This window comes from Hemicordylus capensis, chromosome 1 (assembly GCF_027244095.1).
Source record: "Hemicordylus capensis ecotype Gifberg chromosome 1, rHemCap1.1.pri, whole genome shotgun sequence".
Classification (NCBI taxonomy): Eukaryota; Metazoa; Chordata; class Lepidosauria; order Squamata; family Cordylidae; genus Hemicordylus; species Hemicordylus capensis.
In genome coordinates, this window is record NC_069657.1 from 292,205,732 (window position 1) to 292,224,078 (window position 18,347).

Here is an 18,347-nt window from a genome sequence, read left to right on the forward strand (position 1 = left end):
CTTTCTGTATGTGGGCATTTAGCTGTTGATATGTTTTTAGCCAAAAAGGGGGAAAGGAGTGTGTGGGGGGTATCTTTCAGATTATCCAATATAAAGAGTGAAGGGGGTAGGGGGTGGCAAAAGAAGAATTGTAGAAAATAATGTTAAGTCATGTACTTACACATACAGCACTGTTCTGGTATCTCCTACTTTCCCAGCATCTCCTACAGTAAGTGTGTCATACCCTCTTTCCAGCTCAAATTCTTCAAAGGCAAGCTTTATGACCTATTAGAATTAGAATGGTACATTTGTCATGGAGTGTATTTTTGCAAGTGTGGTTTGATGTACATCTGAGCAAGCTGTATATACTCAATCATCACTGCATTTGAGAAAAAGGTTTTGGAAGTGATTCATTTCTAATAAAAGAGAATTAACAATGAAAATCTATAGAGAAAAGCATTTATTATTATTATTATTACATTTATATCCCGCTCTTCCTCCAAGGAGCCCAGAGCGATGTACTACATACTTAAGTTTCTCTTTCACAACAACCCTGTGAAGTAAGTTAGGCTGAGAGAGAAGTGACTGGCCCAGAGTCACCCAGCTAGTATTATGGCTGAATGGGGATTTGAACTCGGGTCTCCCAGGTCCTAGTCCAGCACTCTAACCACTACGCCACGCTGGCTCATTTGCCTTTACAAAGGCATTTTATAATTGAAAGTTAGTATTAGGGTTTCTAAGTTACACTAATATATAAAAGTAAACCAACATATATTCACAGGGGTATATTTCCAAAATGTGGGGAGCAGCAGAGTAAAACCATCAATTTTGCATACATACAGTTATTTTAGTTTAGAAATTTAAAAAAAACAAACCCAGAATAATTGATAACAAAAAGGACAAAGTGAATAATACTGTATTATAATTCATTACTTTATATTAAACAAGAAATGATATGAAATCCTGTTTAGCAAAAAATATGTTCCATGTGAAGGCAACAAAGGGTTTGAATGGTAAGCTGAACTCACATTCATACACCGTTTCATTATTATTCAGCATCAATATCTATTTACCAGTGCAGTATGGGAAATGATTCAGTAGATAGGTTCTCAAAAATTATATCAAAGTTGAAGAAGAAAATCAACCTTTTTCTAAACTATTTACATATGTAGGATTTGAGATTTTATTAAAACAAATTCAATAAATCATTGTATGATTATTAACCAAGATTTTTCCAGTAAAATAACTGAATTAAAAAATTCTACTTGTAGTTACACTGGTCTCTGTTTCCTACAAAGCCTTTCCAATACATCTATCACTGGGTTTGTGCCTTATCCATCCATGGAATTCTCGCTTTTAAAAGGTTCAGAATTTGGCATATCTTCTGGAGGAGACTTTTTTTGTTGAGATTATTTACATAGCCGAAGTAAAACTGATGCAGAACAATGCCATGTATTGACCCAGGTTAGTATAGAGCAGGAGCCCCAACAGTGGTGCTGCTGCTTCTTGGGGGAGGGGGCAGAGGGAAGGCAAGGAAGCCAGGGGTAACCATAGCTGGGGCTAAAAGCAGACAGGCCCAACCCTAAATTTTAAAAAGACATGCATGATCAGCCTATGGTTACTTGTCTCAAAGATTGTGATGTGCTCAGGGGTGTATCTAGGTTGCGGCAGGCAGGGCACATGCCCTGGGCGCCACTTGAGGGGGGGCACCATTTTTAAAAAAATAAAAAAATGGCTGCCAAAAACAAAATGGCCACCACGCATTCTTAAATGGCCTCTGAGAGGCCCTAGGCTAGGCCAGGCCTTGCAGAGGCCATTAGAGCATCTGCGGTGGCCGTTTGGTTTTCGGCTGCCATTAAAAAAAAAAAATTAAAAATGGCCACCGCACATGCTCAAATGGTCCCTGTGAGGCCCTTGGCCTTGCAGAGGCCATTTAAGCATGTGTGGTGGCCTCCAAAATGGCCACCATGCCAATCTTTGCAGGCCCGAACAGGCCCGAAAATCAGCTTGGGACGGGCTGAAGCAGTGAATTAAGAGGCCGGCGGGGGGAGGGGGAACCTTTGCAGATCCCCCCCTACGGCCTTTAGGAAGCCACCCGAAGGGGCTACAGGTAAAATTTTTTTTAAAAAATTAATATAAGTCACTGTACACATATTCAGTTTGGCACTATGCACAGAGAATCAGGGCTTGTGAATACTGAGCTGAAGCTTATGAGCTAGGATTGTATTCATTTGCTCTTACTTTGCTTCTTGTGATAAGTGAGTTAAATGTGATGTCCTAATAATATGGCTATTAATGGTGAGTTTGTCTTTGAATCAGTGTGAAATCCTTAGTATTAAGGCCCACTGGGAGTTTCTTGCTCTCTTTCTCTCATTTTAACTGTCTTCCTGAAATACTAGAATATATTCCAAGTAGTGACACAATTTACTCTGCATATCCTTTAATTATTTTCAGAGTATCTGGGAAAAGCCAAATTCTCTATTTATTTTTAAAACTTATGTAATAGTGATGCTACAATGCATAGTAGAGAATTAGACAGGCACTTCTGTTTAGTTTTCCAAGTACACCTCCACATAGTATTTGGGTATTTCATGAGCCCCAGCACAGAAATTTGTAGTTTTCCAGCATTTTTTTGGTCTGGCTACGTCCACTGCTAAATAGTTTTTGAAATATTAAAAGATTAACGAGTTTGACTTGTATTTTTGAGCTGATATTATGGTAAAGTTATCTGAAAGATGGGTGTTGGATGTTTGGACAGGAGGCGCAATTTCAATGCTTGCCTTAGGCGCTATTTTCCCTAGATACGCCTCTGGATGTGCTGGATAGGAAAAAGAGAGAGCAGTTTGATAATATGCAGAGCGCTGTGGCTATATATCAGGACTGGCCATCGTGTCATGGCAGAGCACATACCTTGCATGCAGAAGGCCCCAGTATAACCCCTGGTGTCTGCAGTTAAAGGGTCAAGGACAAGAGTATGAGAAGACTATGATTGCAGGGGATGAACTGCCTATAAATTCTGCTCTGCATAAACCAAAAATCCAGCATGTAGGAAACAAGTTCATTCTGGATTGGATGCAGGGGAAGAAAAACACTACCTGCTGCATTTCTTCTTCATTTAGTAGGGTGTATGTAGCAAGACCAAATAAAAGGCCTTATAGCCACCATCTGCTGTTAAACAAACTTCTTTAGTTATAGCCACTCATAGAGTCCTGTGGCATGTAGAAAAACCTCCATAATACTTTCAACACTGAACCCCAAAACCCATTTGAAAAGCATCTGCTAAGGTAAGAGTCCAAACACCCAAAGCTTGTAGTTCATCAAACAAAGTCCCAAATTTCAGATTAATGGCCAGGTAATCCCAAAGGATATGACCTACTGACTCCCTGACACCACAGCTCATACACAAGTCAGAAACAACAACACCTATTATAGACAGATTGTTCCACACATCTGCATAATGCCCTGTTAGGATATAAAACAGAGCAACCTGCTTCACCTCACCATTGTGCTCAAAACACCAGAAATCACCCCAGATTGGGCAAACAGATCGACCCTCCACCCAGTAGTGCCCTCTTTCCAAGCTTTTGCAAATAGTTTGCAAGCTTCCCTTTAACCCACCTGCTTCTCTCTCTTCTTTGCTTCTGGTAAAGGGAAAGGTGCCCTGTGCCCTTTGCCATCTTGCCAGCCTACCCCCATTAAGATTCAGAACCAAAAGTAAAGAGAAGGGTTTGTTAAACATAGTTAACGGTTCATGGTAACATGGCCTAATTCCTACCACTATTCTACCAGTCACCTTTTGCACCTCAGGTCCCTGTCAAAGGTACAAATAAATCAGGACTAAGGCAGTGGGGAGGGGATACTTTGAGGTGGGAGCAGATTGTATGTTATCAGAGTAGTTATTTTTAACTAGACTTCTAATGGCTGAAATGCAAACTTTTTAAATGCACACTTTCACCTGGTATGCTGGGTTATTTTTGTAAATAGCATCCATGGGGAAGTTTGGGATTGGACTACTGAATGGGATGAGGAGGGAATTCTACCGCTTTGCATCTGCTGCAGTCCCAAAACAAATCACACACACACAAACACACACACACTTGTTCACAACAAAACAGAAAAAACAAGCATGCCTCTATGCCAAAACTATTTATTTAATGTCACATGTTGTTTATCCCTAAGATAACATGAAACAGTCAATGCAGCAGGCCAAACAACATATTGGGTGGCTGGTATTCATTTAAAAGGTTTTCCACTCAGTAACTAGGGCCTAAATCAACACAATACAATACAATGTATATTTATATACCACTTTTCAATGAAAGTTTCCAAAGTGGTTTACACAGATATAAATGGGCTCCCTGTCCCCAAAGGGCTCACAATCTGGTGTGTGTGTGGGGGGGGGGGGTCTAATGGTGCAGTGGGGAAATGACTTGCCTAGGGAGCAAGAGGTTGCTGGTTCAAATCCCTGCTGGTATGTTTCCCAGACTATGGGAAACACCTATATCGGGCAGCAGCCATATATGAAGATGCTGAAAGGCGTCCTCTCATACTGCATGGGAGATGGCAATGGTAAACCCCTCCTGTATTCTACCAAAGAAAACCACATGACTCTGTAGCTGCCAGGAGTTGACACCAACTCGATGGCACAACTTTACCTTTAAGATAGACACCAGCAGCAGCCACTAGAAGGAGAATGTGCTGGGGATGGATATGGCCAGTTGCTCACCCCTTGCTCAATAAAGAAAATCACCACTTTGAAAAGGTGCCTCTTTGCTCATTTAGCAGAGCCATTGCCTTTCTGAAAATGTTTAATGTCAGGCTGATTTGTTCTTGCCCTTACACCTACCCTGGGTTCTGCATTTTCAGTGTTTTAATTTCCATATATTAAACAAATAAAAAGTGACATTTTAGATTCACCTTCTATAAGCATAACAGGAGGCAATTCATATTTAACAGTATTAAAGTCATCATTAATTTGGACTTCCTATTTATAGCAATTTATAGCAAGGATGTACTATAATTTCCATTAAAAAACACAAAGCAATCAACTAAATTGATTATAGTATGGCTATTATCAGCCCATCTCAGGAATACCCGATCTTAGCACTGAAAGAGCAAAATAAAGTAAATAAATCTAATGTAGAGTCCAGTCCCTTCAGTCACAAAACATGCTTCTTAAATGAGATCTAGTTAAGAAAGCCAGGGCTTGTTCTAAGTTTGTAATGGAGATATTCTTCATTAATCATCCATAAAATGGAATGTATAGTCACTTTTCCAGTGCCTGGTTTCTAAAGACCCTTTCTGCCATCACTGTTAGAATGTGAGAACTGTTATGCTGCCCTGAAGTCCAATAACACTGGATGACCTGAACCATGGCAGAAGAACCCACCAAACTCCTTTTACAGAACTGTCTCTTTCCCTGAAAACTGGTGTGAATAGGAGTCAAAGCTCCTTCCATACCTTCTGCACATATCTTCTGAGTTACCAAAATGAGTGGTACATAAGCAGAATGCCCTGCAGTGGATCCATGCCCTAAAAGCAACATCAGGTCACCCATATATTCACTTAAAACAAGTGAGAAAAGACCTAACAAAAGCAATTATCCATTGTCTTACACTGAAATTCTCTTCCTTGTCCTGTTTTCACACCTAGTTATTGCTATTAACATGAGTAGAGCTTCTCTTGACCTTCATGGATGCAAATAAGTTCTGCTACAGAAAGTATATTCTAGTTTATTATTCTCTGAAATGCACAGTGTTTTGCCTAATATATGCAGCATCGGACCATGTAACAGTATGCTGGGACATCACATAGGCTAATATTGGGACTTAATTCACACTCTAGTCAGTCTGTACTGGTAAACAGAAAAGTTCCTGTCAGCTCACTTAGACATCATCTGCAATGAATATGCAATGAAGATGTTCAGTAAAAACTGCATTAAAATGTAAAGAGAATCATGGAACACAGTGGCTGCAGTTTTCCCCCTGCAGCATTATGTGACTTACTTTTAAAGCAGCCTTTGCAACTTATAAATTATTGACTTCTGGAAAATTGTTTAATTTTATTTAAAAGCAATTTACTAACAATAAAGCAAGATAGCTAATTTAAGTTCAACACACATCGATGAAGTCAAGAAAGAATTTTTGGAAATGAATAGAGAACATTTAAGGATATGATCCTAAGCATAATTACATGAATGTAATTCTATTAAGATTGAAACACTTTTGTTTAACTTGGTGACAGATTTTTATCAGCTCTTTAGATTTTTAGTTTTGTGGGGGTAGTGGAGGATGCTGCTGAAAGAATGTAATGTCCAGAGTTTCTGAAAATAAGCTAATAGGGTAGTACATGATAACGAAAGGAGTATATGCAGCCAATATCCGAAGCATATGCCATTTGCCACAGCTTTACAATGTTCTGAAAGTGTGTGTGTTTGTAAACTGAATATGAAAAACAATTGTTTTTATTTATAAAAACTGTGTTATATTTGCATATGTTATTCTGCTAAATTCTAGAATACATGTATTCATATTATAAAGGCAGTGTGATTTTTACAGTGCATTAAATGCAAAATGTGGATCAACATGCAACAATGGCCATGACAGCATGTTCATTTGACAGTGACAACATATTCGTTTATGCTTGGAGGTTGTAGGGGAAGCATAGTTAATGCATCTGCAAATTGTTATGTTATTTTAATATGGCAGGTCTGCCACAATGAACTCAAACCAGGTAGATGAATTTGTGGTGACATTGTTGTGGCCTTCTAGAAAGCAAGAGGTTCCAAGAGATGCTAACAATTTTTCCTTTAGCATGTGGAACAATGCAGAAGATGAAAGAAAGCAATATGCTATGAAGCATCTTACTTTCAAGCTTATTCATCTGCTGTAACAGGCAAATAGGGAACAATCTTCTACAAGATGCTGGATAGGAGGTATCACATATGCTATCTGCAGGAATGTCATTGGGTGCCGAGAGAAAAACAGAATAAAGAATGATACAGCTTCTCTAAGGGACTTGAATTAATCTGAAATGTTTTTCTTCTTTCTCACTAAATTCTTAGGTGGAGATAATGTATGTATGTATATATGTATGTACTGTATTTCTATACTGCCTCATACAGAAATCTCCAGGAGGTGTACAGTTAAAAAATAATATAAAAACAATATAAAACAGTTAAAATTCATAAAACAGATAACAATCTCAATAAATAACAAGTTGTTTGAGTAAGAACTAATCAGCCTACTTTCCTTTCACTGTCTCTACATCTGGACTAAATTTGGTGCAAATTGAGGTCCACGGGTTAGATCTCTTGTGCCTCAAATATTCTTATGTCCACCATCTTGGATTGGGGTGGATGTTGTCATTACAAAATGGTCCTTTGAGGTGTCCCTGTGTGTCATTCACTACAGCTGTTTCAAATTTGATTCAAATCAGTTAGATAGTCCTCAAGTTAGTGCACTTGTGCCTCAAACGTTTATGCATCCAACATCTTGAAATGGGGTGGGTGACATCATCACAAACTACACCATTGGGGCATCCCTATGTGTCCATTCAGCTGTAGCAAATTTGGTTCAAATCGGTTAGACTGTCCACAAGTTAGTGCACTTGTGCATCCAAAGTTTACCTGTCCACCATACTGAATTGAGGTAGATGATATTGTCACAATCTTCGCCATTGAGGTGTCCCTATGTGTCCCTACAGATGCAGCAAATTTGGTTCAAATCAGTTAAGTGGCTCACAAATTAGCTCACTTGCACCTCAAAAGTTTATGTGCCCGCCATCTTGAATTGGCTTGGATGATATCATCACAAACAATGCCATTGAGGTCCGTGTGTGTTACTCACTGCAACTGTACCCAATTTGGTTCAAATAGCTTAGGCAGTCCACAAATTAGCCCGCTTGCACCTCAGATGTTCATGAGGTCACCATTTTGAATTGGAGTGAATGACATCATCACATACCATCCCATTTGGGCATCCCTATGGGTCCCTACATCTGTGGCAAATTTGGTTCAAATTGGTTAGGTGGTTCACAACTTAGCCCACTTGTGCCTCAAAAGTTTACACATATGCCATCTTGGATTGGGGTACATGACATCATCACAAACTACACTGTTGAGGTCTCCCTATGTGTCAATCACTGCAACTGTACCTAATTTGGTTTAAATTGGTTAGACAGTCCACAAATTAGCTGTTTGTGCCTCAGAAGTTCATGTGGCCGCCATCTTGAAATGCAGTGGATGACATCATCCCCATGTGTCCCCATGCCATTTGGACATCCTTATGTGTCCATACATCTGTAGCAAATTTGGTTCAAATTGGTTAGGTGGTTCACAACTTAGTCCACTTGTGCCTCAAAAGTTTGCACGTATGCCATCTTGGATTGGGGTGGATGACATCATCACAACCTACACCATTGAGGTGTCCCTATGTGTACCTACAACTGTACCCGATTTAGTTCATATAGGTCCAGGTGTTCTGAGGTTGATGGAGGGGGGACACAAGGACACATGGACACACACACAGAATGCCGAGTGATCTCATAAGCCTACTGGAAAGTAGGCTAAAAACACCTTAAAATTTAAATTAAAAGCATGGGAAAACAGATACGTCTTCAGAGCTTTCCTAAAAGCAAACAGAGAAGGAGATGCTCTTATTTCAGCAGGGAGTGCATTCCAAAGCCCCGGGGTAGCCATAGAGAAGGCCCAGTCCCGAGTTGCCACCAAACAAGTTGGCAGCAACAGTAACCAGACCTCTCCAGTTGATTTTAATAGGCAACAGGGTTCACAACGGAGAAGGCACTTTCTTAAGTACCCTGGACAGAAGCCATTGAGGGCTTTGTAAGCAATAACCAGCATTTTCTATTTCATTCGGAAACATATTGGCAGCCAGTGCAGTTCTTTTCAAAATCGATAATGGTGGTGGGGGGATGGGAAGGATTTCTGGAAGCTTTTTTAGAGAAACCAGAGAAATTTTGATGACCATCTTAGCCATTGGTAACCAGAAGCCCCCAAAAGCTCCATTGGAATGACACTTCAAGCCACTTAAAATGAACTGTCAAAGCAGTGGCCAACGTTTCATTCATTCACTCAGTCACTCATTTATTACATTTCTATATCGCCACATCCAAAGGCTCTGGGCTGTGTACAACAATTAAAAAAACCAAAAACAAACGCCATTTAAAACAAGCTACTTAAAACAATATAAAAAGAAATTTAAAACAATTCAAAATCATTTAAAACCAATTAAAGTACTTAAAAACAATTTTAAAACCTTGGAAGGCGAGGCCAAACAAGTAAGTCTTTAGGGTTCTTCTGAAAGCCAACAATGAGTCCAAACTACAGATATCTGCCGTGAGTGCATTCCACAGACCAGAAACAGCTACAGAGAAGGCCCAGTTCGACCTGCCACAAGACATGCCAGTGGCAACTGGAGACGGATTTCTCTGGAAGACCTCAGCGTACAATGGGGATCATACAAAAGAAGATGCTCTCTCAGTCAACCTGGACCTAAACCGTTTAGCTGCTCAGGGCTCATATGTGGTGAAGCGAGGCTGCATTGCTCTGGCTCCAGCCCCAGTGTGTCATCCCTAGCAATATATATCAACATGGAACCCGAATATCCAAACCAGACCTCGATTGCACAATTAAAACCAGAGTTTGGATCACCTGAATTGGCTATCCACCATTAGAGCGTCCAGTCTTCCATTATAGGAGTTTTCCCTGCTGCTATGGATAGGAGCTCAACACATCCCTGGTTGCTCAAAATGCCTTGACACCTATCTGCCTGTGACTTGGGGAAGCAAAGTCCCTGAAAAAGAAAAGAATCCAAGCAAAGCAGAAATTTGAAAGGGACTGGAGGGTGCTTCTCAGAAACCCTGGCATGTATCAGCCAATATTTAGTGGGACAAAGACTACCAGTACCTCCAAGCATTTAAGCAGGAATCCAAACATCAAAGAAATACAAAAATGATGTGTGTGTGTGTCCATTTCTCAGAAACCCTGACACCAATTCATGAAACTGAGGTAATATCAACCCCTAACAAGGATCCACCATAAAACCTAACTCATGCATCCCTGGATGTTTCATCCCATTCTGCCTTATTGGCTGTTTACCATTATTTGCTAAAGGCCATTATTTCCTATGGCAATGCACTGACAAGGCATTGGACCTATTTGATCCAGGCTGCCATTTATATTGGAATACAATAATCCCTTGGTTAAGATTGGAATTGATCAGATATGATACTCTTATTTATGCACAGTGCTACTTCTTAGCTCTTGAGTCATCTTTTGCACAAAGAGAAAGTCAGGTAGCCATAAGGCAGGGCCAAGATTATCTCCCAAGTCCCTGTCATATAAGAGCACAGGTTTGTAAAATGTATACACACACATACATAATCAGAAAAATGACAAGAACAACAAGGAGTTGTTTCAGCATATATGGAGGCTGCACTATTTAGAAGTGAGGATGGGTGGCAAATTCTTATAGGCATTCGGCATAAACCTGTCATGAAAGAGTAATGAGGCATGGGCTCATGATAGCTCAAAGGCAAAGTAGTTGACAAAACCACTCAATAGGACCACAAGGGTTAAAGGAAAAAAAGAAAGATAAGCCCTCTTCACAAAGTTTTTGTGAGTTCCATTTCAGACATAATTCTAATCAAGGCAGCACAATTTCAGTGATGTGAAACTGATGAGAGATTAAAAACAGGCACCTATTCTGATTTGGCCATCAGATACCTTTAGCTAAATGTCAACTGACAATATGTTTGTTGAGTGTATGTGGTTGTATTGCCATTTATTATTATTTATTAGCATGACAAAATCTGCATAAGATAAAGCAATAATAAATGTCATGCTCTGACAGCAATGCTGGGCCACTGTTGTTGGTAATAGATGTCACTACTATGAGTTAATTTTGATGAAGAAGTTCCAACTGGGGAAAATAAAATGTACTAAAAATACTTAACCCAAAGGGGTAATCCAATGAATTCCAGAAGCATAAGCCATTTTCATGACCTGATTATTATGCTGTAACATCCACAGCCATTCTGCTGGGCATGGTGGTATACATATTTTAAATTTTCCCAGAAATGGTAACATGGCCCCTGAACCCATCACCTATCATAAGAGGAATAGTCAGCCTCAGTTCAGTTGGAGATAAATTTAATTGTTCAGGGAATAGGACAGAGTCACACTCCGTGCAGAAATACTCTCAGATAATTATCCAGCACTAGGGTCCTAAGATGGCTGTAGCCTTGCTCTACTGCATGCTTAGTTCACTGGTTAATTCTGCTCTACTGATAACTGTGTGGTCTTCTAGGGGCTTCACCCATGTGCCAATGTGCTTCAGTATTTCAAATAACACTGATATTTTTCTTTAGCTTATTAACATAATAGTCTATGACAATGATACAAAGAAAAGCAACTTACAGGATGATTTTTTTGATAGATAGTGTTTTTTAAAAATTAATACAAATATACATTTTCTATGATATTTTGATCATACGAGGGATAATGGACATTTAAAGTTGTTTACACAGTAAATGTCCTACTATCAATTTTGTTGTTGATCATTGGCTGACTTCCTACTGTCCCTGCACTAAAAACACTCAGGATACATTTTCTGCAAATTGTTCCTCCGTAAATGCATGCATGCTGGGCTAAAACAGCTTTCCAAATTCCTGGTCTTTATATTTTTCAAAGAACAATCCAGCCATTCTTTCTTGAATGTTTTTTGTTATCATCTATATGATTAAAAGCATTTTTAAAAATAGTGTTTTTTGTAGGCAACAATAGAGCATAAAAAGGCGGTGTATCCCCACAGAGAGAAGTAAACAGCACATCATGATCATACAGAAGAGGGACAGATTTAAGTCAGGGAGCAACCTTTAATTACAGCACACCCTAACGTTAAAATTCGTATTTGTAATTTAGCAACATTCTAAACAATAATCTTAATTTCAAAGTAATGTCGCGATCCTCCTCCCATCCTGGAGGACTCCTCAGATGAGGAGGAAGTCGAGGTGTAGGAACCCAAAACTCACAGCCAAGAACCTGAGACAAAGGACTCTTCAGAAAAGAGAAAGATGGGACACAGGAATCCAAACCATAACCCCCTGTGCTAAGGTCTGAGGACACTTCACTGCCCTCTGATTCTCACTTTGAAGAATCTGCCAGTGACACTGAAGACCTTTAAGTCTTGGCAGGATCACAGACAACATACTGAGATTTCTTTGAGTCTTTTTAAGTGCCTGGAGGAGGAGTTGCCGCCATCTAGAGCAGGGCCATAGTATACAGCCTCCAGTCAGCCTCATGCCTTGTGGGGGCATCTGTTCATGTAGAACTTCTGTGGATTGGAGATTTTAGTCTATTGGAACCTCGGCTTCAACTGGTTTGACCATCTTCTGCCTAGCCCTCTGTACCTGTTAGGGATGTGCATGAACCAGTTCAGAGGCCCTTTTATGGACCTCTGAACTGGTCTGAAGATCTGGTGGTTCAGTTGCTTTGATGGCGGGAGGGTTACCTTTAAGGAGCAGCGACTTTAAGGAGCAGCGACTTTTCCCTTGCTGTGTTTCTCTGCTGGTGCGATGATTAAAAATGGTCCTGTGGGGCGGCAGTGTACCTCCTTGCTGTCCCAGTGCACATCAAACCGGAAGTGCCTGGTGTGTGTGTGCGTGTGTGTGCATGTCAATTGCACGCCCATGCACTGGGCTTGCAACACTATATTCTAACTGTGTAAGCATGCTTCAGTGCCTGGCAGTTCTTAAGGGCCACTGTGCCGAACAGTCAGGCCCAGAGGCCACTCCCCACTCTGCCTGCCATCACCACCAAGGGGGTGAGGGAGGCCTGCTCAGCTCATCCCTCACACACCCCAGCAGCCCACACGGAGGCTAGAATTAAGGTTTTCGGCACTCTGGTTTAGTGCTGTGGGGCAGCAGTGGGCTGGGGTGGAGGCAGGAGGCTCCTGTGGGCCTTTGGAGGCCCCTTGGACCTTTCAGCACCATGGTGCCCTTCAGGTCCAGGCACCAAAATACCTAGTTGTGCCTCTGTGAGGATATGGACAAGCTGCTTGGAGCAGTGCAACCTACCACCTGTTCTCTTGACCTTTGTCTTACATGACTTCTACTATCTGGAAAAGAGGGGTTGTTGTAGAAGGCCTGGTAGAGAATTTAAATGCTTGAGAGAGGGCAGGATGCCTCCTAGCCTTAAGGGGGCAATCATTAGACTTCTTCTGAAGAAGCCTGCATTGGATCCCTCCAAGTTAATCAACTATAGGCCTGCCTCCAATATCCCATGGCTGGCCAAGGTAACTGAGAGTGTGGCCGCTCCCCAGCTCCAGGCTGTCTTGGGAGAAGCTGATTATCTAGACCCATTTCAAACTGGCTTGCGGTTGGGCTATGGGGTGGAGACTGCCTTGGCTGGCCTGATGGATGATCTCCAACTGAGAATTGGCAGAGGGAGTGTGACTCTGTTGTTCCTTTTGGATCTCTCAGTGCCTTTTGATACTATCTACCATATTATTCTTCTGGAGCATCTGAGGGGGTTGGAGGTGGGAGGAGCTTTGCAGTGGCTCTGCTCCTACCTCTTGGGCAGATTCCAGATGGTGTCCCTTGGAGACTGTTGTTAGGAGAGGAGAGCTGGTCTTGTGGTAGCAAGCATGACTTGTCCCCTTAGCTAAGCAGGGTCTGCCCTGGTGGCATATGAATGGGAGACTAGAAGTGTGAGCACTGTAAGATATTCTCCTCTGGAGATGGAGCCGCTCTGGGAAGAGCAGAAGGTTTCAAGTTCCATCTCTGGCTTCTCCAAGATAGGGCTGAGAGAGATTCCTGCCTGCAACCTTGGAGAAGCCACTGCCAGTCTGTGAAGACAATACTGAGCTAGATGGACCAATGGTCTGACTCAGTATATGGCAGTTTCCTATGTTCCTATGTTCTTCAAAATCTGAAATTTTATATAGTGTCCCCCAAGGCTCCATATTGTGTCCAATGCTTTTTAATATCTACAAGAAGCCACTAGGAGAGATCAACAAGGAATTTGGTATGTAGCATCAAGCTGATATAAATATTGCCCCCAAATATTTTAAATTGGGAAGGATTAATTTTGTTAACCCAGAAAAATACCTTACTTACTTCACAGTACTGGGGTCATAGAAGGGCATTCACTATCACCAATTGTAACGCTTTGCCTTTGGTCATTTTATTTGGGAAATATCTAAAAGTTCCTTTTACCCAAATACTGTGTCCATGTTATTTTTTCCTGGATGTTCTGAAGAACATAGTGCCAACTTCTTGCTTGCAGACCACAATACTGAAATTACCTTCAAGGTGGCTAAGTCTTGTGTTATGGCTAGTAAGTTCAGACATGATTTGTCTGTCTGATTTTGAGTTATAAGAGTTTTTAGGTTGCTAAAAATGTGCTGTATTTTGTATGGTTGTCGTGATCTATAGATTGATCAGGCGGTAGGATTGTTCTACTGAATGTCTGTGTTCTTTGTTTCTGCTCATTGAACAAAACAACGATTGGTGGATATAACATTATCAATTACAAAGTACTGGATCTACATATACACATTCTTTTTACAAATGGCCAATATTGTGAATATAGCCTACCAGCAAAGCACTGAGAGATATTCTAAAACCAATCAGATTTCCAGTTTGTTTCATCATAGCAGGAAGTGAATTATGTTCCATTTGTTCAATTTCTAACAATATTATCTGTGCGTACACTGTTGTGCATACCTACAACATACATGATGAAGAAGAAAAGAACAAGAGGATGGATACAAGAGATGCCAATATAATGCAGCTTAACAATATATATTGTGTCATTTCCGATGAAGTAAATTGGACATTAGCTGAATCATGTCCTATCTAACTTCAAAGTGGAGCTAGATAATGTTGAAGTGACAGTGTAAAGCATAACTTAGAGTAGGGGTAGGCAACGTTCACTCTCCAGCTCTTGTTTGACTGGGAATGATGGCAGTTGTAGTTCAGCAACAGTTGGAGAGCCAAGGTTGCCTAACCCTGGCTTAGTATATTGGTGATGGCCTAAAAAAGTCCTGAATGGTCTGGGTCCAACATGCAGAAGAGTCCATCTTCACCCCTGTAAGTATCTTAGTTGTATTTTCTGTGTGTGATGTCACAACCACAGAGGCATATAGGGAGATGGTATATAATTCTCAAAGAAATCCCCTTTCCCCAGAAAATCACAAAGCCATTGATACTGGAAGCAGTATAAGACAACCTTATTTAGTATGGGATTGTATTGCTTGGGGTAGGAAGGGATAGAATAAAATGTAGATCATTCTGGCTTTGACCAACAAAATGTTACAAAGCCCAAGTCCTTGGAATGAGGCTGACTACAAATAAGATGAAATTGGGGAAAAAATATTTGTCTCTGGTTCAGTTGGGAAAACAGTTTAACTGTAAATTTAGAAGTTGGTCCTGAGGTTTTACACTTTGGGCCATCTGATGCAAGATTTGCTGCACTATTTTCAAACTGTCTCTTGTCTTCAAGAACAAAATGTCTGTCATATGCAAGTTCATCCGCCCCCTCCCCCACCACCAGCCATTTAAATTTGTGATCAATTTGAGCAGAATGCAGTCTCTAAACCAGGAATTCAACAAGCAAAGAACTGTATTTTCATTACAAAGCAATAAAAAATTTAAACGGCAAAATAAATTCTTGAAAGTACATGCACAGCAGCATATATCCTCATTTATTTTGCTTTTATTTGGTACAAAAAGAATGCTTCCTTAATATAGTAAGAAATTTATATGGTTAAAAAGTCAATGCATACACAATAAATACCAACAGATTACTTGGGAATGAATACATTGCTAGATTTTCTGTGTTGTACAGGAACTGCTGTTGTGATTTGTAATGTTCCCACAGCAGCTTGAGTGAATTAGAACTCTATAGTCATTCTTAGGACATATGTTACTATGCAAGCGTCAGTGTGCGGTAATTCAGTGGAACTTCTTATCCTATCCATATTTCATTTTCCTTTGAAACCATACCATCCTTTATGTATTCAGTTAAAACCGAAGGACAAGCAAAGAACTAAGTCTTACACCTGTTGCCAGTGAGCTATGTTTCTAGGTAGCATGGCAAAGCACCCCTCTATGAGATGTCTCAGCAGCACCGGGTCATGGAATCATGATCTTGATGAACTTGTCACCTTGCCTAATCAAAAAGACTTGGCTCAGAGCAGATCAATCATGCAGGCTATGATGGTAGTGTGCCTTGGGGTCAAGCTGCCAAACAGACCGAAGCAGGACATCTCCGCACCTCACTAATGAGGTATGGCCAACACTATACACACCCATTGAAATGAAGGTAAATCAATTGGGGAGGAATCCTCCTGCCTAAGAGATAACATTAAAAACTCTCAAGAAGGAGCACAGATAAATGTCACATTTCCCAACCTATTCACATTAATGAACTGACTGATGAAGACCAGGAAGAAGTCACTCATTGGCAAACTATAGGAGCATTTCTTTGCAGCTGGGAGACAGGAGGTTCGAGATAAGTGAACTCACTAGCTCACATCCACATTTGCACATTGGCTCTTGCCTTTGTTTGTTAAGACACAGCTAGAGTGACTGAGTCCAGCCCACTAGATACTTTTGTCTTCCATGGATTCACCCACCCTACAGGGAGGAAGAATTGCTTGGTAAATAACAATCTTTGTCTCAGGGCACGGTTTTGTATATAAATACCCCAGCCAAGCCACAATGGCTTCAGATTCTGGAGGATTATGTGCAGGTTCCACTTGGACTCTACAGATTCCCAGCTGCTGCTCCCCTTGAGCTTTCTCCCCACTTCTACCCTACACTTTGCTTCAGGAAGAGGCATGTTTGCCTGGCCAACATGCCCAGGAAGGATAGGTAAACTAGATAGGTAAACTCACCTCTCCCTCCATTTCTCTTTCTGCTCTACCTCCCCACTCTTCAGGCATTTTGCACTTCAAGCCTCTAAGCAGGCTCTGATTTTGAACTCTTGCCAAATCTACCTGTTTTGGATGATTTGTGGACAAAACAAATCACCCCTGTGCTAGCTGGCCAGATTCGGGTCCCAAACAAATTGCCCAGATTTGACCTGGAAAATTTGTAGATTCAGACTTCCGTTTTGCTTTCTCCATTTTGTGTCCAGAAATTATTTTGAAAATCCCACCCTCCCAAGCTTCAGATTGGTGACTTTCAATGTGAAACGACTGACTTGCGATCCCCGCCCCCCCCAGTTCCAGATTGGCTCGTTTCCATTCAAAGTGTTGCCTGGGGTGACTGACCCCGCATTGGCTAGGGGAAGAGTCAAAGGAGGGACAAGGGTGGGTGGAGTTTGAAGGAGGGATTTTCAAATGTACTTAAGGAGGCAGCCACCATTCTGTCTTTATGCCTCATGGGAGAAGAGAGAGACAGAGGAGCTTTGCTTTGCCTTGCCTGCCTGCTGCCTAGAGTAGATTCTCTGCTTTTTGTTTCTGCTTTCCTGATTGAGAAAAAGAGAAGAGCATTTCTTTTTCACCACCTTCCTGCTGCTGAGAGAAACACTTCCTGTGCCTGTTGTCCATGTGAATAGATTTAGGTACAAAATGATTTGTACCCGAGTCTACTGTTTCGGGAGATTTGTGGACAAAACAAATTGTCCCTGTGCTAGCTGGCAAGATTCAGATCCAAAACAAATCGGGGGTGATTCAATTCAGGTACAAATTGAATTGAAAAAATCAATTCGTACACATCCCTACTCTATAGGCTTCTGTCTACCTTCTGAGGTCATCTGGGGAGGCTCTGCTCCTAGTTCCGTCTCCATCTGAGGTGAGGTTGGCAGGGCTTGGGGTCAGGGCCTTCTCACTGGCCACACCTAGACTGAAAGTATTTCCCCTGTGAGATCCATAAGTGGCTGATCTCCAGATTAACAAAGCACTGGTGCTTGTAAAGAGTTAAACTAAGGCAGGACAGTCAGCAGGAGAATTTTGACAACCTACCCTTCACCTGGAAGAACCCTATGCTACCCAAAGATATATTCCTGAGGGTTATGCAGCTCTGGGACATATTTTCAGTGGCACAGAGTGCTTCTGGGAGAATGGGAGGATGCCCACCCCTCCACCCCCCATGCAGTGTTAGTCTGCAAGTCTTCAGATGCACTGGTGCTTCTCCTGTAACTCCAGACTCCATTAGTTGGTATGCGCCTCGTGGGTCACTGGGCCTATGGCTTTGAGAAAAAATATTTTTTGATCTGCTGTGGTATGTTTTTAGTTTGCTGGATTTATTTTCTTGGTGGTGTTCTGATGGTGTTCTTATTTTGAATATATTGGTCCACATTTTCTACAGTGTTAGGAAGGCAGAGCAAGAGCTCTACTCTC

The 18,347-nt window shown here is 41.2% G+C and overlaps 1 protein-coding gene across 9 annotated transcripts in view; it reads right to left on the reverse strand.

Annotated features, from left to right (window-relative positions):
* Positions 1-18,347, reverse strand: part of CSMD1 (CUB and Sushi multiple domains 1) — a 1,678,033-nt gene that overhangs the window by 431,077 nt on the left and 1,228,609 nt on the right. For all 9 annotated transcript variants that reach the window (XM_053286225.1, XM_053286224.1, XM_053286226.1 and 6 more), the window contains one exon: positions 161-264. In XM_053286225.1, the coding sequence (XP_053142200.1) occupies positions 161-264 (104 nt within the window). The remainder of the gene's footprint in view (positions 1-160; positions 265-18,347) is intronic.